This window comes from Fundulus heteroclitus, chromosome 8 (genome assembly GCF_011125445.2).
Source record: "Fundulus heteroclitus isolate FHET01 chromosome 8, MU-UCD_Fhet_4.1, whole genome shotgun sequence".
In the NCBI taxonomy this organism is placed as follows: domain Eukaryota; kingdom Metazoa; phylum Chordata; class Actinopteri; order Cyprinodontiformes; family Fundulidae; genus Fundulus; species Fundulus heteroclitus.
This window is the reverse complement of record NC_046368.1, coordinates 7,286,988-7,311,175: the sequence shown is the minus strand read 5'-3', so window position 1 is coordinate 7,311,175 and position 24,188 is coordinate 7,286,988. Positions and strand designations below refer to the sequence as shown.

At 40.1% G+C, this 24,188-nt stretch overlaps 1 protein-coding gene across 5 annotated transcripts in view; it reads right to left on the bottom strand.

Annotated features, from left to right (window-relative positions):
- The window catches only part of ehmt1b (euchromatic histone-lysine N-methyltransferase 1b), a 59,541-nt gene extending 38,145 nt beyond the window's left edge, over positions 1-21,396 (bottom strand). The window contains exon 1 of one of the 5 annotated variants that reach the window (XM_036140037.1): positions 21,311-21,396. In XM_036140037.1, the coding sequence (XP_035995930.1) occupies positions 21,311-21,331 (21 nt within the window). In that variant the 5' untranslated portion in view covers positions 21,332-21,396. Of the gene's footprint in view, positions 1-262; positions 546-11,921; positions 12,216-21,310 lie in introns of those variants that run through there. The other 4 variants (XM_036140033.1, XM_036140036.1, XM_036140035.1 and 1 more) reach the window with 4 other exon arrangements.
- Between the last annotated feature and the right edge of the window lie 2,792 nt (positions 21,397-24,188).

Here is a 24,188-nt window from a genome sequence, read left to right as displayed (position 1 = left end):
TGTGATACATCCAACTCTGACTAGCTTCATATCTCCCCCACAGCATGATGCTACCACCACCTCGTTTTTCACCACCTTTTGCACGTAGTCCAACAACTTCAGCCTTGTTCTCATCTGCCTGGAGAACCTCCTTCCACGTTTGCAGAGTTCCCTTCACAGTCTGCAAAAGGTACTTTCGTTTTTTTCTTCTTCCCACTCTTCTATAAACGCCAGATATTTGGGGAGCGCCACTAATAGCTGTCCCGTTAACGAGCTTTCCCACCTCAGCTCCAGATTTCTGCAGGAGGACCTCCTTGGACTGAACAAAGCTCTGGGAGATGTTCAAAGCTTGAGATCTTGTTTTAGCGCTACCCTGCCGTGGTCCTGGGTCTTCATGCAGCTGGTTGTTCTCTAACGTTCTCTGACGACCCTCTGAGGCCTTCATCAGCATCTGGGTTCACATCAAGGTTAAATTAGACACGGCGGGACTCGGTTATACCAACAGGTCGACTTCTGGAGTTAAACTGCTGCACTGGATTTTATTTACAGGCCCCAGAAAGGGGGGCTGGACACAATTAAACCTCACATTTTCTTAGTTTTTTGTTTGTAAGGGATTTCTTCCTACCTAATAACTGTGCGCTACTTTGTTTAGTTCTTTCTCACTGCAAAAACTGGACTTAAAATAAGTAAAAAATGTTCTTAAAATGAGTGTATTTGTCCTTGATTTGAGCAGGTAAATAAGATGATTTGCCAGTGGAATAAGATTTTTGCCCTTAAAATAGGAACAACTCATCTCCATCTTATTTCAAGTGCAGGATGTGTAATTATCTTATTTTAGGGGTCAAAATACTAATTTCATTGGCAAATAATCTTATTTACCTGCTCAAATCAAGGACAAATACACTCATTTTAAGAACATTTTACTTATTTTTAGATCCATTTTTGCAGTGCTCATAAAATCCCAATAATATACACCGAGGTTCAGACACGTCTGAAAGGCAATGCATCTTCTTTTAGGATGATATTTACCAGCTCTTTGCATGCTTTTATCTAATTGTGAATAAATATATTGTGCACTAATGTATGCTGCTAGTATAAAAAGTCAAGCTGCACATTTTGGGATCTCAACAATCCCAGTTTTTCTGTCTCCTCCTCCTCCCCCATCGGCTCAAACAGCCAAAAGAAGGATCAACCAAACTACAGAATAATGAGACTGCATGAAAATCCTTCTCCGTTCCACATTTACATCAACGGCTTCCCGGCTGTGGCGTTTCAGCTTTGAAACGAAGAAAACACGCGGGGATGTCTGCGGGAATCACGCTGGAGGCCAAAGGAGAAATATCCAACTGCTGAAACGTGGACTCATCCTCACACGCAAACAGAAGCTTTATGTTAGAACATGAGACAGACAGACTGGTGAAAGACCACGGGGAAAGAGATTCCTGGGACAAAACCACGGCCACAGGCAGGCTGCAGCTTCCAGATCTTCAGGGAGAACAAACTAGTGTCGCCCTTTGAGGAAACGTGCAGCGAATGTTGGGATTACTCATGTTTTCCATTAGAGGTTGTCTGCACAAAAGCTGCAGGATGGCATGAGTGCACTTCGCTGCTTTTTCCTGCCTCTTTGTTGCTAACTCTTCAATCTTTGGCAGCATTTCGCCGCAAATCAGCCTCAGATCAGCCTGAACGTTAACCCAACATCCCAGACAGCATTAATGACAAGTTCTAGAGCTCTCTCCTACCCTACATGTAAGGATCCACAGAGGCCCAACAAACGTCAGGACGTAGACGTGTACTAAACGACAACAGGGCTCACGTCTAGAGAGACATACAAGCAGGTACACAGTCTGATTTTTCCCCAGACAGGGGAGAAAAACGTTCTCCTTTCAAACGGACCCAATCAGACAGCCTAAAGGAGGCAGAGACAACTGGAAGCCGCACGTCAACAAAGCCGTCCGGACAGTTTCTCATCAAGGCCTTCTCTCCTCCACCACGCAGACCGAGTCCCGTCTCCAAGCCGGACCGTCAGGACGGACGTCCACGATCCTCCTTACAACGTGACACTTGGAGGCCCTACACCCAAGGCTGACCAGCACCTTGTCAATCAGCAACAAGCTTTGCTCAACAGCCTCCCTGCAGCACAACCACTGAGGCTGTTTCCCAAAGACCGTCCAGTCAGAGTGGAGCTTGGCCTGCCGCAGGAACACCTGGGAGCAACCAGACCGGAGGAACCCTGCAGCTTCCTCTTCTTATTCAAAGCAAAAAACACAAAGACCGGCCTCGGCCCTCCCCCTGCTGGTGAACGGTGGAACCGACGCTGAAGCCAGAAGGCAGAGAGAGCGAGAGAGAGGGGGGAAGGGAGGCAGAGAAAGCTGTCTGCAGAGCTCCGCCATTTCACAACCACACTGTTTACTGACAAGGCACGGCCATTGCAGCAGTTTTCCACTAGATGGAGGACTGAAGGGGTTGGGAAGCTCGTGGACTGGAGCAATGAGGACTCTCCAATCGTAGGGCCAACGCTGACGGAGAGGATCAGCGGTCCTAAAGGCCTCAGTTAACAAGGAAAGATGCTAGATTAGACCAAAGCTGCAGCTTTAACTAATGAAAGACCTAATGGTTCAGAGCACAACACCACATTCCCTTCTGCTGTCAAGCTGGGAATATCACACTAGCTCAATTATTCACCGTCTCTCCAAGATCAGGTGAAGCGGGTATGTGAAGGCCTGCGACCTATCTTTAGATCTGAGAACGAGTCCAAGCTCCAAAACACAAAGTATAAAAGCTTTTCACTCACAGACAGTTTACAGCCAAGGAGACGGAGGCAGCGTCTGCAGGAGACGACACATCCATAGCCCTCAGTCACTAACTGGTGGGTTTTTAAGCTGTTACGACATTTAGGCTGCCTTTGAATTAATTTCATAGTATTTCTATTATTTTGTGACGTACACCAGCAAAGTCTTATGTATTTAATAGGTATTATGCAGGTATAGCCAGTAATCTTATCTGGTTGGTCCAGTGCACAGGTAAGCCAGAACTCATCCCCTCTAAACTGATAAAAAATAATTACAAGAAGAAAAAAAAACTCTGGCCTGAGCTACTCATCTACTGAGCTCTAAGCCTCCATTTTAATGCTAATTTTACCAGATAGAGTCAGAATTAAGGTCACGGTGAAGCACCTTTGTTATTGATCACATTCTTTTAATATGTGTGTCGGTGCAAATACCCAGATTAACCGGCGGGGGGACATTTTATGGCTTTAACTGTTTTTGTTTTCAACGAGTTAGGTATGACGGGCGGTGGGCACATTTGCGTTGACATGATTGTTCATTGCATTATTGGCTCAAGTTTACAAATTAGGGTCCATTTCACTGGGTTCAATAACTGCAAGTACGATAAGGTTCATAAGATTTTCCTCCACCGTTTACATCACTGTCCTGTCTCTCTGTACACATCCACACAGACTTCTCTACAGCGGTAAGAGTCACGGCTCCACAAAACAAAAAAACAAAAACATTGTTAATAGATGTCCTGTTTTGTTCTTCCTTTTCTTATTCTTGTTATGATGCGGTCGGCTCCCATTGCTCCAAAATAGACGCCGGTATCCGCATTTGTTTTCTGTCAACAGAGCGCCGCTGTGTGACTAATACTTTAATCAAAAGTGTAACTGAGCTTTCTGGGTTTGAGGTGGAAGAAGAGTGAACTTTGAGCTGGCTCAGCGGGACTCTTATGTTTTCAATACTTCCGTACAAAACACCTGGCACCTCACTGCCCTACGGCAATCCTCCAGGGATATTTAACTAGCATGTGTAAAATAGGAAAAACGTTTTTTTTTCTACACAGCAGTAACGAAACAGATTTTTATTTATGCTTTTCAATTCATAAATAGAGCACATTAAATATAAATATTATTGATGTTACAACTATAACACAAAAAGTCCTGATTTATTGCACGTTTGTTAAACTGTGATGACAGGGGGGTTAAAGCGGTGTCCAGAAACGCTCGGCACTGCGTTCCAGACTTCCAGCAGTGTTGACACATTGCTTATTATCAGTGACTTTGGGGTTGTTCATCTATACTGTTTACAAGGTAGAGGTAATAGAGCTGGTTGCTTGTTTCTCTCACAATAACTGGCAACACTGGAGCGGCTTACCTGACTTACACAGTTTCTCAAATACAACTGCCTGGACACAGAGGGGTAGAATATTTTTCTCATAACCTTCCACTGCCATGTAAAAGTTACATTTTAAAAGTAATTTATCCAGAGCTAAAACAGCTATCCCCTAAATATATGCAATGCTGCGAACGCTCGTCATGTGCTCTGTGTGCATGCAACACCTTTTGTCTGAAGACGCGTGACAAATATAGTGATAGGGATTATCGGTTAGCAGCTAGCAATAGCTTTGTGAAATTTCCTAATTTATCAGCGGTTTTTAACGGCAGTGAAGCTAATAATTTTTATTTGCAGAATGGGTTTGCAAAGCTAACTTTTTGATTAGCTGTGCCCACCACGGGGAATGAGAAAATCAGAATCGAAAATGTTAAAAACTGTTAAAGTTTATGTCATCAGGAAGTTGAGTGACTAAAAATGTGTGGAAATGTTGGACAGCTCTAGATGTTAAACTTATTTTGGCTCTAGATGTTAAACTGCTTGGCCACCCCACTTCTACGAGATAGAGATAAGCACTTGTTGATGGACACTTCAAATCTTTCATTTTATTTTCCTTAGCCCACAAATCTAACTAATTTGGTGTTGTGCTTTGGGTCGTTGTCAAAAGTGTCCATTTGGAAGACCTGTTTGTGCCCAAGCTCTAACTTCCTAGCTGATGTCTTGTGATGTTGCTTCTATATGTCCATTAAAATTTTTAATCGCGATTAATCGCATAATTTGCCCGATTAATCATGATTAATCGCATTGTATGCGCAAACTGCCAGAATGAATTCAAAAGTAGTGTAAAGAGCACTTTTATTTTAATGTTCTGCTGCCATATGAACAAAAGTGTTGTAACATTTGTAGCACTTATTTTATACTGGATATTTTCAACCCATCTATTGAATTTAGTGCACTAGTTGATCTTTTCTTCATAAGAGAACAGCAAGCACTGCAGCCAAAATATGGCCTTTTTTGACCTGCTGTATATTAGCCAGTCCCTAAGCTTGATGCATCATGAAACTGTTGACCTTTTGGGTTTTGTGGTTTTTATTTTATTATTACAATTAAATAAATAATAATAATAATAATAATAACAACAATGATTTTATGTTCAGTGTTTTTTCGCTAATCCACATCTTATATATTTCAATCCTTATGTAATTTTGTCTGTGTTGTGTGCACCTGCCTGTTGCTTTAATCCTATAAATTTCCCCGTCGTGGGATAAAAAAAGGATTAGCTAATGTTATCTTATCTTAAATAACACTTGTTTAATATATGTACTGGGTTCTTTCAAGGTCTTAATTACATGTTATGTGTGGGCTCCAGTAACATATGATAGATAATATCTACTTTGAAAGTTAACATGAACTGCTGCTGAAGATGAACACTGATCTACCTGGATGTTCCCTGGAGGACTGAAACGCCTCAGTCAGAGACGTCTGTGGGTCTGTCGGGGCAATGACAGAAGTTTCGTCTCCTCTCTCCGTTTCTGTGGCTCGACATTTTCATGTTTTTTCACGTGCTTAGATACATTTGTTGTGTTTCCACTGAAATTAACCGGCTTTTTACAAAACATACACCTTGATTTCATTTACAGCATTAAAATAAAGCCAAACGGTGCTACTTCCCCTGTTCATGTTTTTCCGCTGCTGCGGTCTCTCTCAGCTGTTTGTGTGTTGAGTTTGTGTGAGAGCTGAGTAGGCGGGCCAGGCTGAGCCTGCGTGCCGATTGGCTGGCGCCGCTGAGCCATGTACGAGACGGGAGGGGGAGCAGCAGAGTGCTGCCGTGAGACAGCGCGCTGCAGTCAGCGTGCGTGCTGACTGACACTGACTGAAAGCATGTGAGCAACATGCGTTAATGCGCGATAAAATAAATATCGCCGTTAATAGTCTAATGAATTAACGCGAAATTAACGCGTTAACTTGCCAAGCCCTAATGTCCAAATAATGTTCTTTTCCTCATGGTCTCATCTAATTTGTGAAGTGTGACAGTCCCTCCCTCGTTACACCCCCCCCACAACATGACGCTACCACCTCCGTACTTCAGTGCAGGCACAGGGTGTTCAGGCTTGCAACCTCTCCAATTTCTCATCGAAATGTAATGATCATTACCATAAATAACACCTCAATTTTAGATTCATCAGACCAGAGTGTGTGTCTCTTAAAGTTATGGTTTGTGTGGCTGAGTGCACATGCAAAGTTTAATCAGGTATCTGTGTTGCTTTACCCAACACAAATACCTGATTACGCTTCCTGGAATCTTCCTTGCTGAGCGGCTTTTCAGCTCTTGCCTGTACAGGACTTGTTCTCTTGTGGATAACAACACTGTTTTACCAGCTTCTGTCTGCATCTTCTCAAAGTATTTTGCCATTTTATTTTCTGGGGTTGGTTGTTGACCACATTTGGCACCAAAGCCCGTTTGTCTCTAAGATACAGAGCCGCCTCCTAGTTGAACAGTGTGATGACTGGACATTCCCATGCTGTTGAATGCACTCGTGGACAAAATTGTATTTTTTCGAGGCAGGGGTTTCTTTTTGTATATCTTTGTATTCGCGGCAATGTTACATATTCTAAAAATTAAAACAACAGAAATACATAAAAATACATTGTTTTTTTAATAGCAAAAAAGTTTCCCAGTTGTGGTCAGGGAAATAAAAATATAGAAACCATTTCTTAAAGTACATAAACCCCCAGCTATAAACACATATAGGAATACAGAAACGTATTTGATTTTGAATTTTTTTATCATTTATTTGATTTGCATATATGCTTAATAAATGTATTTTAATAAGGGATGCCTTCGCTTTGTGTGTGTTCTTTGTTCTATTTCCTGTTCGTTTTTGTAAAATGCGGCTACTATAATGACGAGGTCTTCTCCAGTTTATGATGTGCACACCAGAGGGCGCTAAAATCTCAATCAATAATTTTAACTTTCTAATAAAATAAAATGTTTAGAACAAGATTATTTGTGTAACGAAATTCACCGTATAATTAAGGATTAAATATTTTTTCCAGTCATGTTTGAACAAGCAATAAAACTAACAGAGTGCATTCAGACAATACAGATAAATGTTACGCAATGATATCTTCCCAGACTTCTGAGTATAGACGATGATGACGTCAAGCAATACAATGGAGAGAATGTAAAACGTATCAATTTCTTTCAGAAAAGTTTTCAATATTTTATTTACAATATAGTTTAGCATTATTTAATGATTTAAGTATAGAAACAAGTATTTTCAGTACCGTAATTACATTATTTTTTTGCCGACCCGGAAGTTATTCTTTTCGTGCCTGCGCAAATGAGCTGATGGTACGGATCGGGTAGTGACAGGAAGAATGTAGTGACGGTAATATTAACCTACATGGCTAGAATGCTAAGGGAAGGACAATTTCTATTCTATTGAACTTTTTATTGACTCTTTTCTCCATCATCGATATACGTCCATCGATCGATATATATCGTTATTGAGTTATCGTCCAGCCCTACGTAAAATGGTCAGTAAAGTTCCCGTCTGGAATAAACATCCCGCTCAACTAATGGGCTAGCTGTTATTAGCTTGACGCACACTACGGCACCTGGTTAAGGGCTGCACCCCTCCTTCGAGCTGCATCTCCCAACGCTCAGCGAGCCACCAGACAACTACCGCCAGGATGACCCCGTTTTCTGTGGGAAACCCTGGAGAGATTTAACTCCTCTTACACTGAGGAAACGAGAAGGGAGGGGTGGGCAGACACCGATGCAGCGAACTGAAACCTTTCATTCTCCCGTCTCAGAGAGAGGAGACGGAAACAGTTAGCGTGCCTACGCAAATTATCGCACTTATTTTAATTAATCATGTGATTAAGATGTATTGTGCGTTTGATTAATTGATTATCGTGACAGGCCTTTTTAGGACGCCTCTTCAGACTAGTCCAGTGTTTTGGTCTTAGCCATCCTTGGTTGTTTTTAAATGGTGTGTTTCGGGTCATTACGCTGTTGGAACACCTGTGAGGTGTGACTGAGACCAAGCGGTCTGACAGCAGGCAGCACATTCCTCTCCAGAACGCCTCGATAGTCTTCAAATTTAATTGAAACCTCTACAGAGCTCAGACTCCCAGCACCAGATGCAGCAAATCAGCCCCAGAACAAAACCTGAGCGTTTCCGACAGTGGTCTTTTCTCGCTACGCCTTATTTTTGCTACTGTGAACATAGAGCTGACATGCCTTGCCAGAAAGCTCCAGTTTTGTCTCATCTGTCCAAAGCGCATTATCCCAGAAGCTTTGTGGTTTATTAATAAGCGTCGTGGCAAATTCCAGTCTTGCTTTTTATGATTTGCTTTCAACGGCGGCTTGGTCGTTGAAACTGGACTTGGCTGTCTCCCATGAAGTCCAGTTTGCCAGAAACAGCAGACGGTCCGATCTGACTCTGATGGGTTGTTATCTGCTCATTGGTAAACATTTGTATTAGGGTTGCACAATATAATTGCAATTTTTAATAAAACCCAATTTCCAAATCGCAATTTTTAGCTACGTAATAATTAATGGACCAGACGTGTCCTTCAGGTGCCGGTAATATGTTCAAAGTTCGTTTGCCTCCACATGGAAGGGAATAGAAATGCATGCAGCAGTCAAATAGTCAAATTGCATTATTTGTTTTAGAGTTTATATAATCATAAATTTCAGGAACTTTCAGGAATCTTACCACAGCATTAAGTAGCAGTCAAACTGTTTAATAGACTTGTTTGCTAGTTGCACTTTTATGTTCAACAATAATTGATGTCCACCTCAATTAATAGCTATTCTCTTAGAATAATAATATTTTGATTAATAAAAACACATACATTTCTTGTTTTAAATAGTTCATCTTTATCTACAGGGCATTTTTTGTTGCTTGTGGATAAAAAGTAGAGAAAATTTTAAATTAAATCGCAATTATGGTTAAACTATATTTTGATTTTAGGCAATATCATACAGCCCTAGCTTGTGTTATCTTTCTCTTCAATTTTTCATTAATTTTCCTCCTGCCGCCACAACCAGGGTGGTTGGCTACAGTCAAGTGGACCTTAAACTTCTGAATAATGTGCAACTATAGTCACAGGAACATCAAGCTGATGGTCTTACAGCCTTTACCTTTAACATGCTTCTAATCTCCTGAGACGACTCTCTCCTTCGCTTTCTGTGGGCCGTGTTCAGTGTGGTGTGCGACGTGTCATCACGACTGATTGATTTTAAGTTTGAAGACATCTGTAATGTTAATTAAGAGGACACACCTCAGCTTGATATATCCCAGTGATCAAATTATTTTCAATCTTTTCTAGAGGTACCATCATTTTTGTCCAAGCCTGTTACATTAGGTTTTTTTTTTATGATTTTCATTCATTTTCAGCATTTTTTTAACTTATTGTTACTTTTGTCAGTTATTTCAGTGATTTTTGTGGGTTTTTCTTTGATTAGCAGAGCGGGGCCAACAATTTTGACCACGTGTGCACTTGTGTTTGAACACATGAACGTCATCAGGCGTCTACCCAAAGAGGAGCCAGACTTGTGGAGGTCCACAAACCTTTTCCTGATATCTTCGCTGATTTATTTTGTTATTCCAAAGATTTCAGACAAGAGGGTTGCCTTGGAGTATGTCCACAGATGTGACTCCAGTTGAACTGACCTTTCAGGAGCTGATAAAGCGATGACATCATCTTCTTGGCTTTCCCAAAACGCTCAAACACATAGCAATCTAAGTTTGAAGATAGTAAAAATAAAGAGGCCCACCAATTCATTTGGCCTTTAGCAAACAGAAATGAGCTTTATAATCTTAACATTTAAAGCAGGAAAGCTTTCATCTGATTTACTAGTGTCAGTGAGAGAAAAATGGCTGAATGTATCTTCATACAGTGCATGTAAATAACCGGTTTCAGGAGTGCATCCCTGCCTGAGCGGCTCAGGAATCACAGAGACCACAGGAAGCAACATTCCCAAGAAAACAGGAAGGAGGCTGTAATTCCCAGATCTTCAATAGATCTAACAAGCAGTGACTGAATTACAAATGTTTTCTTATTCAGTGACGACACACAAACAGGATTCAACAGGACACCTTAAGTTTGGGATAAATCTAGGCCGCTGCCGCACAGGAAGTGTGACTTCACAAAGTTCAGGCGAAGACAAGGCTAGAAGGTAGTCAGAAATGCACTTACTGCTTTCCTGCCTGTTTGCTGAAAACTCTTTCATTTCACTGAATGGTAGCAGGGCTCACATTTACACCGGCATACTGAGAACGACTTTCACCGAGATGGACGAGCAAACGTTCTCCTTTCAAACGGACCCAATCAGACGGCCTAAAGGAGGCAGAGACAACTGGAAGCCGCACGTCAACAAAGCCGTCCGGACAGTTTCTCATCAAGGCCTTCTCTCCTCCACCACGCAGACCGAGTCCCGTCTCCAAGCCGGACCGTCAGGACGGACGTCCACGATCCTCCTTACAACGTGACACTTGGAGGCCCTACACCCAAGGCTGACCAGCACCTTGTCAATCAGCAACAAGCTTTGCTCAACAGCCTCCCTGCAGCACAACCACTGAGGCTGTTTCCCAAAGACCGTCCAGTCAGAGTGGAGCTTGGCCTGCCGCAGGAACACCTGGGAGCAACCAGACCGGAGGAACCCTGCAGCTTCCTCTTCTTATTCAAAGCAAAAAACACAAAGACCGGCCTCGGCCCTCCCCCTGCTGGTGAACGGTGGAACCGACGCTGAAGCCAGAAGGCAGAGAGAGAGAGAGAGAGAGGGGGGAAGGGAGGCAGAGAAAGCTGTCTGCAGAGCTCCGCCATTTCACAACCACACTGTTTACTGACAAGGCACGGCCATTGCAGCAGTTTTCCACTAGATGGAGGACTGAAGGGGTTGGGAAGCTGGTGGACTGGAGCAATGAGGACTCTCCAATCGTAGGGCCAACGCTGACGGAGAGGATCAGCGGTCCTAAAGGCCTCAGTTAACAAGGAAAGATGCTAGATCAGACCAAAGCTGCAGCTTTAACTAATGAAAGACCTAATGGTTCAGAGCACAACACCAGATTCCCTTCTGCTGTCAAGCTGGGAATATCACACTAGCTCAATTATTCACCGTCTCTCCAAGATCAGGTGAAGCTGGTATGTGAAGGCCTGCGACCTATCTTTAGATCTGAGAACGAGTCCAAGCTCCAAAACACAAAGTATAAAAGCTTTTCACTCACAGACAGTTTACAGCCAAGGAGACGGAGGCAGCGTCTGCAGGAGACGACACATCCGTAGCTCTCAGTCACTAACTGGTGGGTTTTTGTCTTTAAGGAATTTACCTTCATGTCAGGAACATTATTTTTGCATATTTGAAAACGCCACACAGAACCTGATATTGCCAACACCATAACAAAAAAAAAAAAAAAAGGGCACACATTGGCGTAAATTGCTAAAACTTTGGCTCCACCTGAGATCTGCCTCCCTATGAGGAGAAATATCCACTAAATCATTGGAACACGGCCGTTTTTTTTGCCACTCCATGATGAGATCCCTCCACAGACAGGACCCAACATGTAAACCCTCTGATGACTTCTGGATAAAAGCGACTACCGGCAAACAAAAATGATGGCTTCAATAAATCAAGACCTTCGATTCGAGAGGCAAGAGGCTGATCAAGCCATCCCCAACAGAAGAGAAACTCAAACCAATTGATTGTCTTTATTTTAGGAAGAATGAAGCAAGGCTACATGTCCTCAAAGCACCTAAGGCCAACCGAGAAAGAACACAGCATGCCTGTCCTCCTCTGTGAGTCTCAAGGAAGCATCATACCTGCTTTCTTCTCATGGCCTCCACTGAGAAGAAGAAGGCGTCAGAGAGGGAGTGGGGGAGGAGGAGGAGGAGGAGGTGGAGGAGAGGAAGAGGAATGGTGGGGAGGACGCAGAGAGAGGGAGAGCGCGAAAACCTGCTGAAGAGACGGCTCCCGTTTTTCTTTTCTTTCCCCGCATGTGCATTCACCTCTCCGGTCATGTGACCTGTTGGCTCCCTCTGTCGGTTCTCCTCCTCCTCCTCCTCCTCCTCCTCCTCCTTGAAAGGGTCTCCACTGAGCATGCTCAGTCAGTTCAAACTCTAACACTAGTCTGTTTCTCTCTACTGGATGACCTCTGAAGATATCCTTTGGAGCCAAGTCCCCGTTTGCACTTCATACTGAGGGATTCGTGCTTCTGCAATCCAAGCAAAACAAACGGAGTTTGCAGGTTTTTTTCCCCCTCCGTAATCCAGCAACCATTTTTTTTTTTTTTTACATTCTCGCATGTCACCTCAAATTTCATTATGAGTATTTTCAAAAAGTGAGGAATACATTTGATTCAATTGGTTTTCAGATGCAATATCCCTAATTAGACTTCCCCTGGGGGCTTTAGTTTACAACATGAACTCTCCTGCTTCAAGGAGCCTCCATGAGTCCCGACTAATAAAGCAGAACGACACAACCAGGCGGACACAAACACACTGTAGCTGCACAAATCCACACGGTTGCAGCTACATCTGCAACGCCCAAGAGAGCAACCAATTTGGTCACACCAGTGCAACCAGCAGTTCAAAGGAAGATAAGAAAATCCTCTAAATTCCTACACAACCCACATTAGCTTTGTTTACATGCACAAAATGTCCTGATTGGACTGAAATGGATTTGGACAAAAAAAACAAACAAAAAAAATCTGATTTCGTTTGTCTTCGGAGCGCCCAGGCTGGACCTGCAAGAGGTTCTAATTACAGCTGAAACATTACAGAATAAATAAAATAAATAAATACAAATAAATCATAATTTTTAGGGGTTTTTTTATGTTTCGAATAGAAAGGTTACAAAGGAGCCCCGACAGTCTCCTTTCACTCAATAACGCAGAAATGCGTCACGTTTACATCATTTCCACATTTTCCACATTTGGAATAACTTGAGCCTAACAAGCGTTTATGTGCACGTTGATCGTATTATCAATCGGCATAAACCACCCTTCTCATTTAGATTACAATTTCATTCCGACTGAAGATAAGATAACTGATCTCAATCTGTATATCATAATATTCCAATCGTCTTGTTTACATGCCGCATTTATATTCCGATCGGCCATTTACTCCAGTTTCTTTTGTCCGTGTGAACGTAGGGCTGGACGATAGAGGGAAAAAAAAAAAAACATATCGATAAAATATAAATCATATTGGGGCAGAGCGTTCCTGGGTCTGCGTTTGTGATTGGTTGGGAGGATTTAATATTAACCTACATGGCAGGCTACAATTTAAAAAGGAATTTTTATTCAATTTAACTTTTTATTGACCCTTTTTGTCTATCATCATTATACGTCTATCGATCGATTATGTATTGTTATTGAATTATCGTCCAGCCCTATGTGAATGTAGCTATTATAATATATTGTCCTTTCATGAAACAAACTTATACTTATAATTTATCTTATTTATGCCGCTACAGAGATGTGCCTCGCAGCGTCGTTCCATCCTCGCACGCAGGCGCTCCACGAAAATAAGACACAGGTAAAGACGGAGGATGCCGATATCACTCCTGCTGATCATGTGGGCATAACTTTATCATTTAGTGGAACAAAAACCAAATTGGTCTCCTGATTATTATTATTATTATTTAGAAAATCAAGTTTTCAACCAGAGCTCCATCCTCCGTCTTGCACTACTCTTCCACGACTTGCTGTTCAGTAGAGCGCAACCCTGACAACCAAACTCACCTGTCTTCTGATTGGGTTATTAAATTTGTGGTTGACATAACAGTGACCAATCAGCTGAAAGGAAGGAAATCAAGTCAAAATCCATACTTTTAAGTTGAAACTGACAGGAACTGTAATTATTGCTTCGTAATCAGACTACAAAAAAATAAAAACTTGCGTAAAACAAAATTTGTAACTTGTGTAAACAGTTCCAAGAATCAGGACGACACCTACAGCCAGGATTTGCCCATTTTCTGGGGGAAACCCTGTTATCTATGGATGAACAAAGGTAAAATTCTCTGATTTTGGTTTAAAAAAGAAAAAATATTTTTACAACTACGCATTCAGATTTACAAGCACAAAATATAGATGGAATAGGAATTTGAGCCGCGATCCTCTTTAGCTGAACGGTAACTGTGCTAGCGCTACAAGCTAATGCTACAACATCCCTCCTTCATCATACAACCCTCCTTTGTTAATATATAAAGCTAATTTAGCTAAAGTAATATATTATAAAATGATAAAACAAATTACATGTTTAGAACTTTAGAATTGCAGATTAGCAGGCTAGAGCTAGCTAGAAAACGGGTATAGAGATAAAAAAAAATGCTTTTCAAGCAATATTATAAAATAACACCATTCCAGACAGCAACAGGTGATTCTGAATATTATATAAAACATAAGAGCATACCACTAAAGAAGTGCAACACTAAGGCACCCAGTTGTAAATGTAACTTAAAACAAACAATAATAAAAAGCATAAGCTTTGGCCTACTTCTGACCATTATAAACTCAAACAACACTCAGTTTTAACTACTAACTCCATTGACTTATTTACGTATCCATCCTGCACATTGACTAAACCTAAAATAGTACCTAAACTTCCAGTTTCAGCTGTTGCTCTACTGTGTGCAACACACGGCGAGCTTCCTCAGCCAGGCGTCATGTCAGCCACGACAGTTTTCTCAGGAAAAAGAAATTTGATTCAACTGATCGAGTTGTAGCAACACGCAGTAGTAATACTGCAACTTACAAACGTTCACAAAATTAGTCAGCTACTAAGAAACATAATGCATGCTTGCTTGCTTTGATAGCAAACCGCTCTTAGTGCTTATTAGTGGAAAATGGGCACAATGAGGTGGCCATGACAATGAGACGGCATGTTTTCCACGACAACAGACTGTGGCATTCATGTCATCAACACAACGGCAATGCAACAGGTGCCAGTGTGTTCCTTTCAGCGTGTTTGTGGCCGCCACTTGTGCTCCAATCCATTTTAAATGCGCCAATTTTCAGAACGATGTAAAATGGTGAGTAAAGTTCCCGTCCGGCATGAAAACTTCCCGGTCTAAATAGCTAACACGTTAGCTGTTATTAGCTTGATGCACAGGATGTCCATGTTGCACCCCTCCTTCAAGCCGCAAGGCCCCTACACGGTAGCGTACGCACTTTACAGAGCCAACGACGACACCCATCGCCAGGATTAGCCCATTTTCCCAGTACTGTTGTAGATTGCAAGTTCGGAAATTCCCACCAATAACTTGCTAAGCCTGGCGGTGGTTGCAGTGGGCTTTGGGGTGTAGGAGCAGGGGGTGCTACCGCGGTAGGCGGAGCATTGTGAGGTACAGCACTGAGCAGCTCAAAGGGGAAGCTCAGACCAACAGTACCCTGTCACTGGGCTGTCTGTGTCCCTCAAACTAGTAACAGCTAGCGTTAGCTTACATTGTCTGAGAGGTTGAAAACGTCACTGTCTAGCTACATGCTAGCTGATAGCTTAGCATGTAGCACCGCTCAGCATTTAATTTTTTTTGTCTGTCTGCCTAGGCAAGTTTTTGTGTTTGACTTGTCTAAAACAAGGGTTGCAAGTTGTCTTCTGGTTGTTCTTTATGTGTTAGCAGACTTAAAAACTTCCAGCAGCAGTTCATTCTCTGGGTCAGGTGAGCAGCTGCAGGGAGGAGACGCGGGTGGCTGTGCACTGCTGCCGGGAACATGTGTGACATTTTGGGAGCATCTCGTTTCGAAGAATCTTAAAAATAACTGTTGCAATATAATGGATACAACAATAAATTGTTAAAAGATGCCTCATTTGCCTCGAAATGGATATAAACCGACCCGTTCACATTTGCTCAAATTGTTGCGCGTCTTCCAACAGCAGCGCTGCAAAAACAACCTCAGCCTTCCTGCAACCTCCGATCACAACTAAGGTTGTCACGATTCATCGAATGAGTCGAGGACCTCGATTCATAAAATTCATCGAGGCAAAACTATCTGCCTCGAGACTTTGTTACATTGTTTATTTATTCAGCGCACACCTGCGAGGCGGCTAAAGCTAATGATAGCATCCATGCATTAGCAGGCTAGGCTAAGTGTAGCTATCCGCTATGGAGACAGAGAGCAGCGCAGAGAGAGAGGCCTAAAGTGTTAAACGTGTAGGAACAGGAGAAAACAAAAGCATCTGTTTTTTAGTTTAAAGACGTAGGGAAAAAACAAAGCAGAGCTGCTTCACTGCAGAATGAAAGCAAGTTTAAGAGCAGGTTCCACTAAAAACTTGCAGAGACATTAGTGTTGTAAGCTTAGAGAAAGTTTGCTTCTGTTAATGTCTTTGCAGTTTTTTGTTAATCGTTCTGTAAATCAACTAATTGCTTTTCTTCAATTTTTTAACTTGAACACTTAATATTTTATTGAAAGATGCCTTATTATCTATTATTAATTGCATAGTATTTTTCGTTCTTTTCTGTTGTACAGTTTATCTTTAATTTTTTTTCATATTAGTTAACCTTGTGAGTAAGTCTGGTGTCTAGGCCCACCAGTTTTTGCCAATGTAACACAAATCTTTCTCTGTGGGACAGTAAATGTATTTCTATTCAATTAAGCATAGCTAATAATGGTTTTTAAAAAGGCCAGTATTTACTATGCCTGAATTTAAATTACCTGTTTATCTTTTTGTTGAATGTGTAATTATTTTGATTGTCTATTTGTGGAGTAAAAAAAAACTCAGTTTAACTTGGCCCTGAAGTACACTAGAGGGGTTCTGTTTTATGTAAATAGAATTATGCTTTTTAATTTGAAAAAAAAAAAAAAACAGAGTGTAGTATGAAAATGAAACTTTATGCATTTTGTTTTTGTTTGTGACCATTTTCACTACAGAGGCAGCTGCACTGTATTGATGTTAAGTCAACCAGAAAGAGCTGAGCTTTTTTTTGCAGCAGATTGATCCTTGTTATTCAAAAACTAATTGCATTTTTTCCTTAATTCCTATTACTCATAAAGTACGCTTAAGTATTTATGTGAATTATCTGCAGACTGTCAATTTTTTTTTTTTATCTGATTACTCGATTAATCGTCAGAATAATCGATTACTAAAATAATCGTTTATGACAGTCCTTATCTTAACAGGGATCTGCTGCTGGAACATGCCAAGTTCAGCCAGAAAACAAATATGAGCCTCTTTATCAACAAGACAAAATACAAAGCGTGGTTCGGGTCATCGGGTCATTTTCTATGAGGCAGACAGACGAGGGGGAAAAAAAATTAACCGCTACATGCTAAGCTAACGCTACAATACTGATGTTTGTGGCTAATATTATTAACACAGGTTATGGTGGAGCCAGACTGAAGATGAAAATAAGAGCCGAAAAAAATTCCTAACCTGCATCAACCCATCTGCTGCTATCAGGTGGTTAATCACTATGGAAAATATTCAGATGCCAGAAATCATACAGAGCTAATGGTAAATAAATATTTGCATGGACTAAATCCGTTTTTACACTGTAAAAGTATGTTTTGCATGCGCCCGATTTATTTTAGTTGTCCTTCAGTAGTCTGAATCAAAAGTACATACTTCCATAAAGGATGTTAACACTAACAATACTATAAGTGTTATTGTGTCTACAAAAAGGCAAGTGACAGATAAATAATGTATTTCTCTAAACAAGGGCTCAGTTGTTTGTCTACTTATTGGTTTTTCCCTAAATAAAGTTAAGTTTGTCTTATTGTAATTCATCATATTTTTTGTTCTTAACCAGAAATAACCCTGTGCGTTCAAAAAAAAAAGTTGCAGTGGTCTCGGGTATTTTACATAGCACTGGTATTGAGTTTGAAATTTTAAAAAAAAAGGGGAAAAAAAGAGAAAAAAAAAAGAGAAAAAAAAGGAAAAAAAAGAGAAAAAAAGGGAAAAAAAGGAAAAAAAAAAAAAAAGAAAAAAAAAGAAATTTTAGTATTGCAATAAACCTAGCAGAAGAAATACAAATAATAACAAGCCATTTAAAGACAAAAGGTGTGTTCAAAGTTTGCATGTTAGTGTACATTACACATCCTCCATAGACGTGTTTGCTATCGGGCAATGAAGCGTGACAATGTTCATTTACGTGGGTAAAAGAGAGCATAAACAACATGTTAAGTACACAGGCATGTTATTTTTTTGTTATTTATTCTGCAGTGCACCTCTTTTTTGCATAATTAGGAATAGATGAGACTTATGGCAATAAACAAATTTGCATATTTTGTTTATTTAAAACCAACATGAGTAAGTATGAACCAGAACAAGTGTGTTTGATGCAAACATTTGGTTGTAAAATTTTTGAGTGAGTCCCAGAAGATTTTCTTCCACCAGCCATTAAGTTTAAAGCCAGTCAAGTAACATAACAGGTTTGTCACAAAATGAAACAGGATGTGATTTTATTTTTGCTCTAAAAGGGACATGTAAAGTAGGCCAGAATGCAAATCCAGAGATCTTATTGGCTTCTCGTTTCACACTTTTAACAATAAAAACTCAAGCCTGACCTGCAAGCTCTGTCACTTAGAAATATGAAACGTTTAAACCACAAAGCCAGACTAAAGATACAGACGATGGACCAAACAAAAAAAAAAAACTGCAAGGTGATTGTAAACCAGCATTAAAATAGTTTTGTTTCTACCCAAAACTTTACAGACAATCTAACAAGTTCAATATGCAACAATACAGCGGTTTAGGTTTAATAACCTTTTTTTTTTGTATGCACACACCAAGAGAATCTTTGCATAAGAGTCATTTTTAGGAGGACCTCGCTGATACTGAAACCTCTGGTATGCCATGTATTCTGAAAGACGTAATAACAAGCAAGTAACTGTGTTTGAAACTTTGCATCTGGATTTTATCCAGCATTTCCCTTCAGACCAAATGGGAACACACTTTCCTCCTTTTGAAAGTAAAAATTATTTTTCACATAGCACCAGGTCACAATTGAACCCTTTAATTAAATAAATGAAATACAGTTTACTGACCAGCTTGTCTTAAATGGTAGGAGAAAACAGAGCGCCGGGCGGAAACCTAAGCAGACAGAAAGCAGAGCCTGGGACTCGAACCCAGGACCTTCTTGCTAACCACTGCTCCACCGTGCACACTATAACAATATATCACACTATAATATAACAAATTACATATTCAAGGTCTATGTCTGTATCATATGCTTGTTAAAAACCGCATAAAGACTTTTAGAAAGTAAAGGTGGTGAAGTGGTCAGGAGAGGGGATCTGGGGTGCAGTTGTCAAAATATTTAATGCCTCGATGTTTGAGAGCAACATTAAAAGGTCAATCCTGTCAACACAAGCAAACGCTAGACTAGACTTTTTTATTCTGAATAAAATAAAAATAAACCTAAGCTATAGTCTGTCCAGGGATGATTGTAAAGGTGATGAACTATAAGGATTATATATCTAAATAGTTATATAACTATAACTATTTAGGATGTTATCTCTATAAATTCATCAGAAAATGCAATATTTCTCCAATATTATGGGCAATGCTCTATAACTTTGGGCTGTAATCAAGAAAGCATTGTTCTATATACCATTTAATGTAAGGAATGTTGCATTTCAATGTATTTGTAAAAAAAAAAAAAAATTAAATAAAAATGTTGCCATTTATAACTTTAGGAGAATAATTACAATAAGCAGGTCACAACTGTACAAACTCAACAACAGCAAACATGCCATAAACTGTTAAATTTGGATAAAAAAAAAATTCACAATTTACAATTTTTCTTTTACCACATTGTTATCTGTGGTGAAAGAAAAACATTGGGAGTGGATGACTAGTGGTTAGGGAACCAGCCATTTGCATCATGCGGAGGCTGCAAAGGTGGTGGGTTCAAAACTAAGTCTGAGTCCCTGAGCAAGACCCTTGACCACAGATTGCTCCCTGTGGGCCACTCAGAGTGGCAGCACACTGCTCTCTAAGGGACGGGTTAAAGAAACGGACTATGAAGGGAAATGTTTATTTTATAAGCAAAACGCCAAGCAGGTCTATAAATATATAAAAATACTGGCTCTGGTAGAATTTTTGGTATATTTTTTAAATAAAAAATGACACCACCTTAGCCAAACCTACTTTGACAACGCTCCAGCCTAAAAACAATATTTTACACATAAACTCAGAATGCTATCAGAGCGCCCCCTGCCGACCAGGACCGTGCATTACCCCATTAATACATATACAATAGAAAGGAAAACAAAAACCGAAGCCCAAAAAAAAAAAAAAATGCTCTGGACATCACGATTTCTTTTAGCCTTTGTTTTTAAATCTGGAGCGTTAGGTTTGGTCCCTGCTCATGACAAACATTTCCTTTGAATGACAAATGAGAGCAATCTGAAAACAGCACTGCACTCTTTTACGCCGCAAAGAAGCAACAAAAAGCAATGTTAAAATCCGCTTTCACCTGATAAAAACGGGCCATGTGCATTAGGAACGACTGCAAATAAAAGGTTCAGGAGGCGAAGAAAAAAGTGCAGAATGCAGCCGGTTTCAGTGCTGGCGCCTTGCTACAGTTTGCATTCATTAGTCGGTTAGCTCTCATGCTCTAAATCGATGAAGACAACACTCTCAAACCAAACGCAACCACAAATATTTATAAGGCTAAATTAATTTTTTCCCCCCAAACCAAATAGGCTCCTGTGAAAAAAACAGCTCCGTGGTTTTATGTTTGATAGAGAGCAGACAGCTAGCTAGCATCGCGGCTAGCTAGCCGAGCAGCGCTCTCAATTAGCCTCCGGTTAGCCGGTAAAATGGACAACGGCTAAAAACGAGGAATGATATCGACTCGTGTTGCACCACTAAACGTTTGCGGTTTTTGGGGCCAGCAGCTAAATGTGAACACAGCTTTCGGGGGTGGGGAGAAGGGGTGGGGGGGGTTTAGTGACATGAACCGGGACCGTGTATAACTCTGCCCCGCCGAATAGCCAGGCAACGCGCCCAGCCGCGAGTATTCATGTTCCGGGGCGCAGCATCTTCCTGCACATTCAGTTGTCCTCCGGCACAAAAGCACAGGACTGCGAGCTGGCAGCGGGGCAGCTCACGGTGAAAGTACAACCGGACACCGGGCTACCGGCTCGTCTACGGACCGACTCCCCGGCCGCAGGGAGGGTGGGAGGGGGGTTCGTTTCTCAGGGTTCGGGGAAAAAAGAGGAGCGAAGGGAGCCGAGCTTAGCGTAGAAAGAGCCATCTTTACTCACCTCGGTTCCTACCGAAGCCATGGTGCCTGGACGTTGGCTCCGCCCACTCCCGGTGACGTCACGCGTATTGATTTGCAATCAGCGACACCACACCTTAGATTAGAAACATTAAGACAGTAATCATGACTGTCATTTGCGGGATATTATTAAATGTTATTAAATCAAGTAGCCGATCAGAATTGCTAAATTAGCGTTAAACTGAGATCACTCTAACCTATTAGAAGTTATTTCAATTGCCTGTGGTTTAAAATTAAACTGAGCTCAGCTGAAAGTGCACATTTTCCCTTAATTATTGAAACCTAACGTGAAAATATCTGGAGGCGGCGAGTACAGCTGACGATCATACGACAAGAATTAGTCAAAAGTTTAATGTTCTCATTTCTGCGGAGATGATTTAATAGTTGCCACAACTGAATGAGTGGCTTGTGCTCCCTAAACCAGTCACAGTCATACATGTGTACCGGATATGAAAGCTCTACTCTTGATAACAGGAACAACCTTTGCATAAAATGTCATTAAAGTTTATGTGAAAGGAAAAAAAAATATTAGAATAGAAAAAAGTGACAATTAACTAACTCACTTCAGGCGATGTTTATATTCTGGACTTTCATACCCAGGGGTGCTGCCAGGAATTTTGGGCACCGTGACAAAAAAACATCTAAATATGCCCAGAAGCTTATATACATTTTCTTTTTTGGGTGTGGCCCTGTCAGTCAGGGGCCCTTGGAATTGTCCTAACTTTCCTCCACGGCTCCCCTGTTCATACACTGCCCACAAATAAAATTGAAAGGATTAAAAGGTATTTCTATACATATATTTGGGTCATTTCGCGGCCTGGATTTTTTTATTTTCTATTTTAGTTCTTTTGGGTGAAATTACTAAACAGAAACACGTCCAATAAAGTTATAATTGTATAAACAGTGTCTTTAGTAAGTGGTTTATAGACACAATTTCTCCTGTCACAAGGAGTATTCATGATATTCAAAAATAGGTCAAAGACACAGACTGCTTATGGTTGTTCAACCAAAATGGTCTGATGTGTCAGTTTTTCTATTTTGTTTTATCAGAATTTAATGTTTCTATAACCCATAGAAAGTTTGTCCTTTATTATTTTTAGTAATTATTATTCATTTCCCCTGGGACAATATACAGAAAAACATTAAACTTTCAGAACACCTAATTCTAACTTCTCAGCTAATTTCCATCTGCAGTCTTTGTGACAGACAAGAAAATCTTATTTACCTTAAATAAAAATGGAGATCAAAAAATATGTTAGAACAGAAACAAAGATTAAAGTTAATTCAAGTTTATGCAGATAAAATTCAAACCAAAATCCAATATTAAACTCTGTCATCAGCCTAATATTATTTTGACTTTAATTAAAGTCAAGATTACATTTTTTTTATTCTTTATCCATCTATACGCCCGCAAATAACCCAATCCCAATCTGTTCAAAGGACCATCTGAGCTATTGTCTGCATTCATAAAAGTTTTACACTAATTCTGTAAAACTGTAAGAAATAAAGCCTGACACTTAATGAAAAGGATTTGTAATTATTTATCTCTTGCTTAATTTATTTATTTCTACTGACTCCTTCTAGGGGCACACAGATTGTTAGTGTTTCTCACTATGTTGTCTTTGTGCAAATTAAGTTTTATTTGGCAAAAAATAAAAAAAAGTTTTAGAAGATAAAAGTCAGGTGGCTTTTATTTAACACAGATGCAACTAAACGTTTAAAAATCCTTAAGAAGTGAAGTTATTTCACTAATTTAACTCAAGAAATTACATTCTTGTGTTTTATGGTCAAATTTATATACTTCAGGCACTCGTTTCTGTTCATGTTGTTGATTATCTCTTACAGTTAATTAAAAGACAAACTTAATTTATTAGAATTTTTTAATTTATACATAATACTAGTAGAAAACCTTTACTGTATTCTATTTTAACACATTAATGGAAAGTTTAGTGGAAGGAGAAAGTGTGGAAGAAAAAAAACTCTACAAGCAGCATGGGTAGCTACTGCCTCGTTGGAAGGAATCCCCATACAAGAATTATTAGGGGCCACAAGGTCAGCATCAGTGCATCAGTGCTGACGTAAATATGTCACTTTGGAAGCTGCAAACACCCTTTATTTGTCCTTTTGGAGAAAATGTGTTTTTAAAAAATCTCCTGTGCATTTAAAGGTTGTGACAGGATGAGTTTCACTCAGTCGGCAACATTTTAACTCGTATAATTAGTGAATTGTTTTTTTTGTCCTTATCAGCTGCATTGTAAATTGTGGGTTTTTGCCTCAGACCTCTGCACAAGAGCCAGAAAAAATAAAGGAATTAATCTAATACCTGTAACTCTGATTCTGTTAGTGTCCCTTTCGATGTTAAACCAAGCCAAACCAGGTTTATTTATAATGCACTATGAAAACAGCAAGCACTGTTTCAAGTGCTGAATGTAAGAAATGAGAAAAATAATTTAAACAAATGCTAAGCACTATAAAATAATAATAAAAAATCTAACACAAATAGAAGTATCCGTGGTATTATGAATTATAGATGTAAAGAAAACAACAATTTCAAACCAACAATTAACATTTTATACTGGATTAAAAGTCAAACCCAATGTATTTGAATCTTTGAAGGTACTCTTAATCTTCTATTTTCAAATAAAATTGTAGTTTGTTTTTTTTAATTTATAAAGTTTGTTTTCTAGAAAATCATATCTTCCAACGCAGAAATCATGAGCATCAGGTGCAAAACATCATCAAAATGATATTTTGATAAATGTTAATGTATTTTTATCAGCCATTACTGCACATGTTGACACCAAACCTTTCTTTATTTTTGAATTGTCAAGTGAATCATTCACAAGGTTGATTTAGTCACA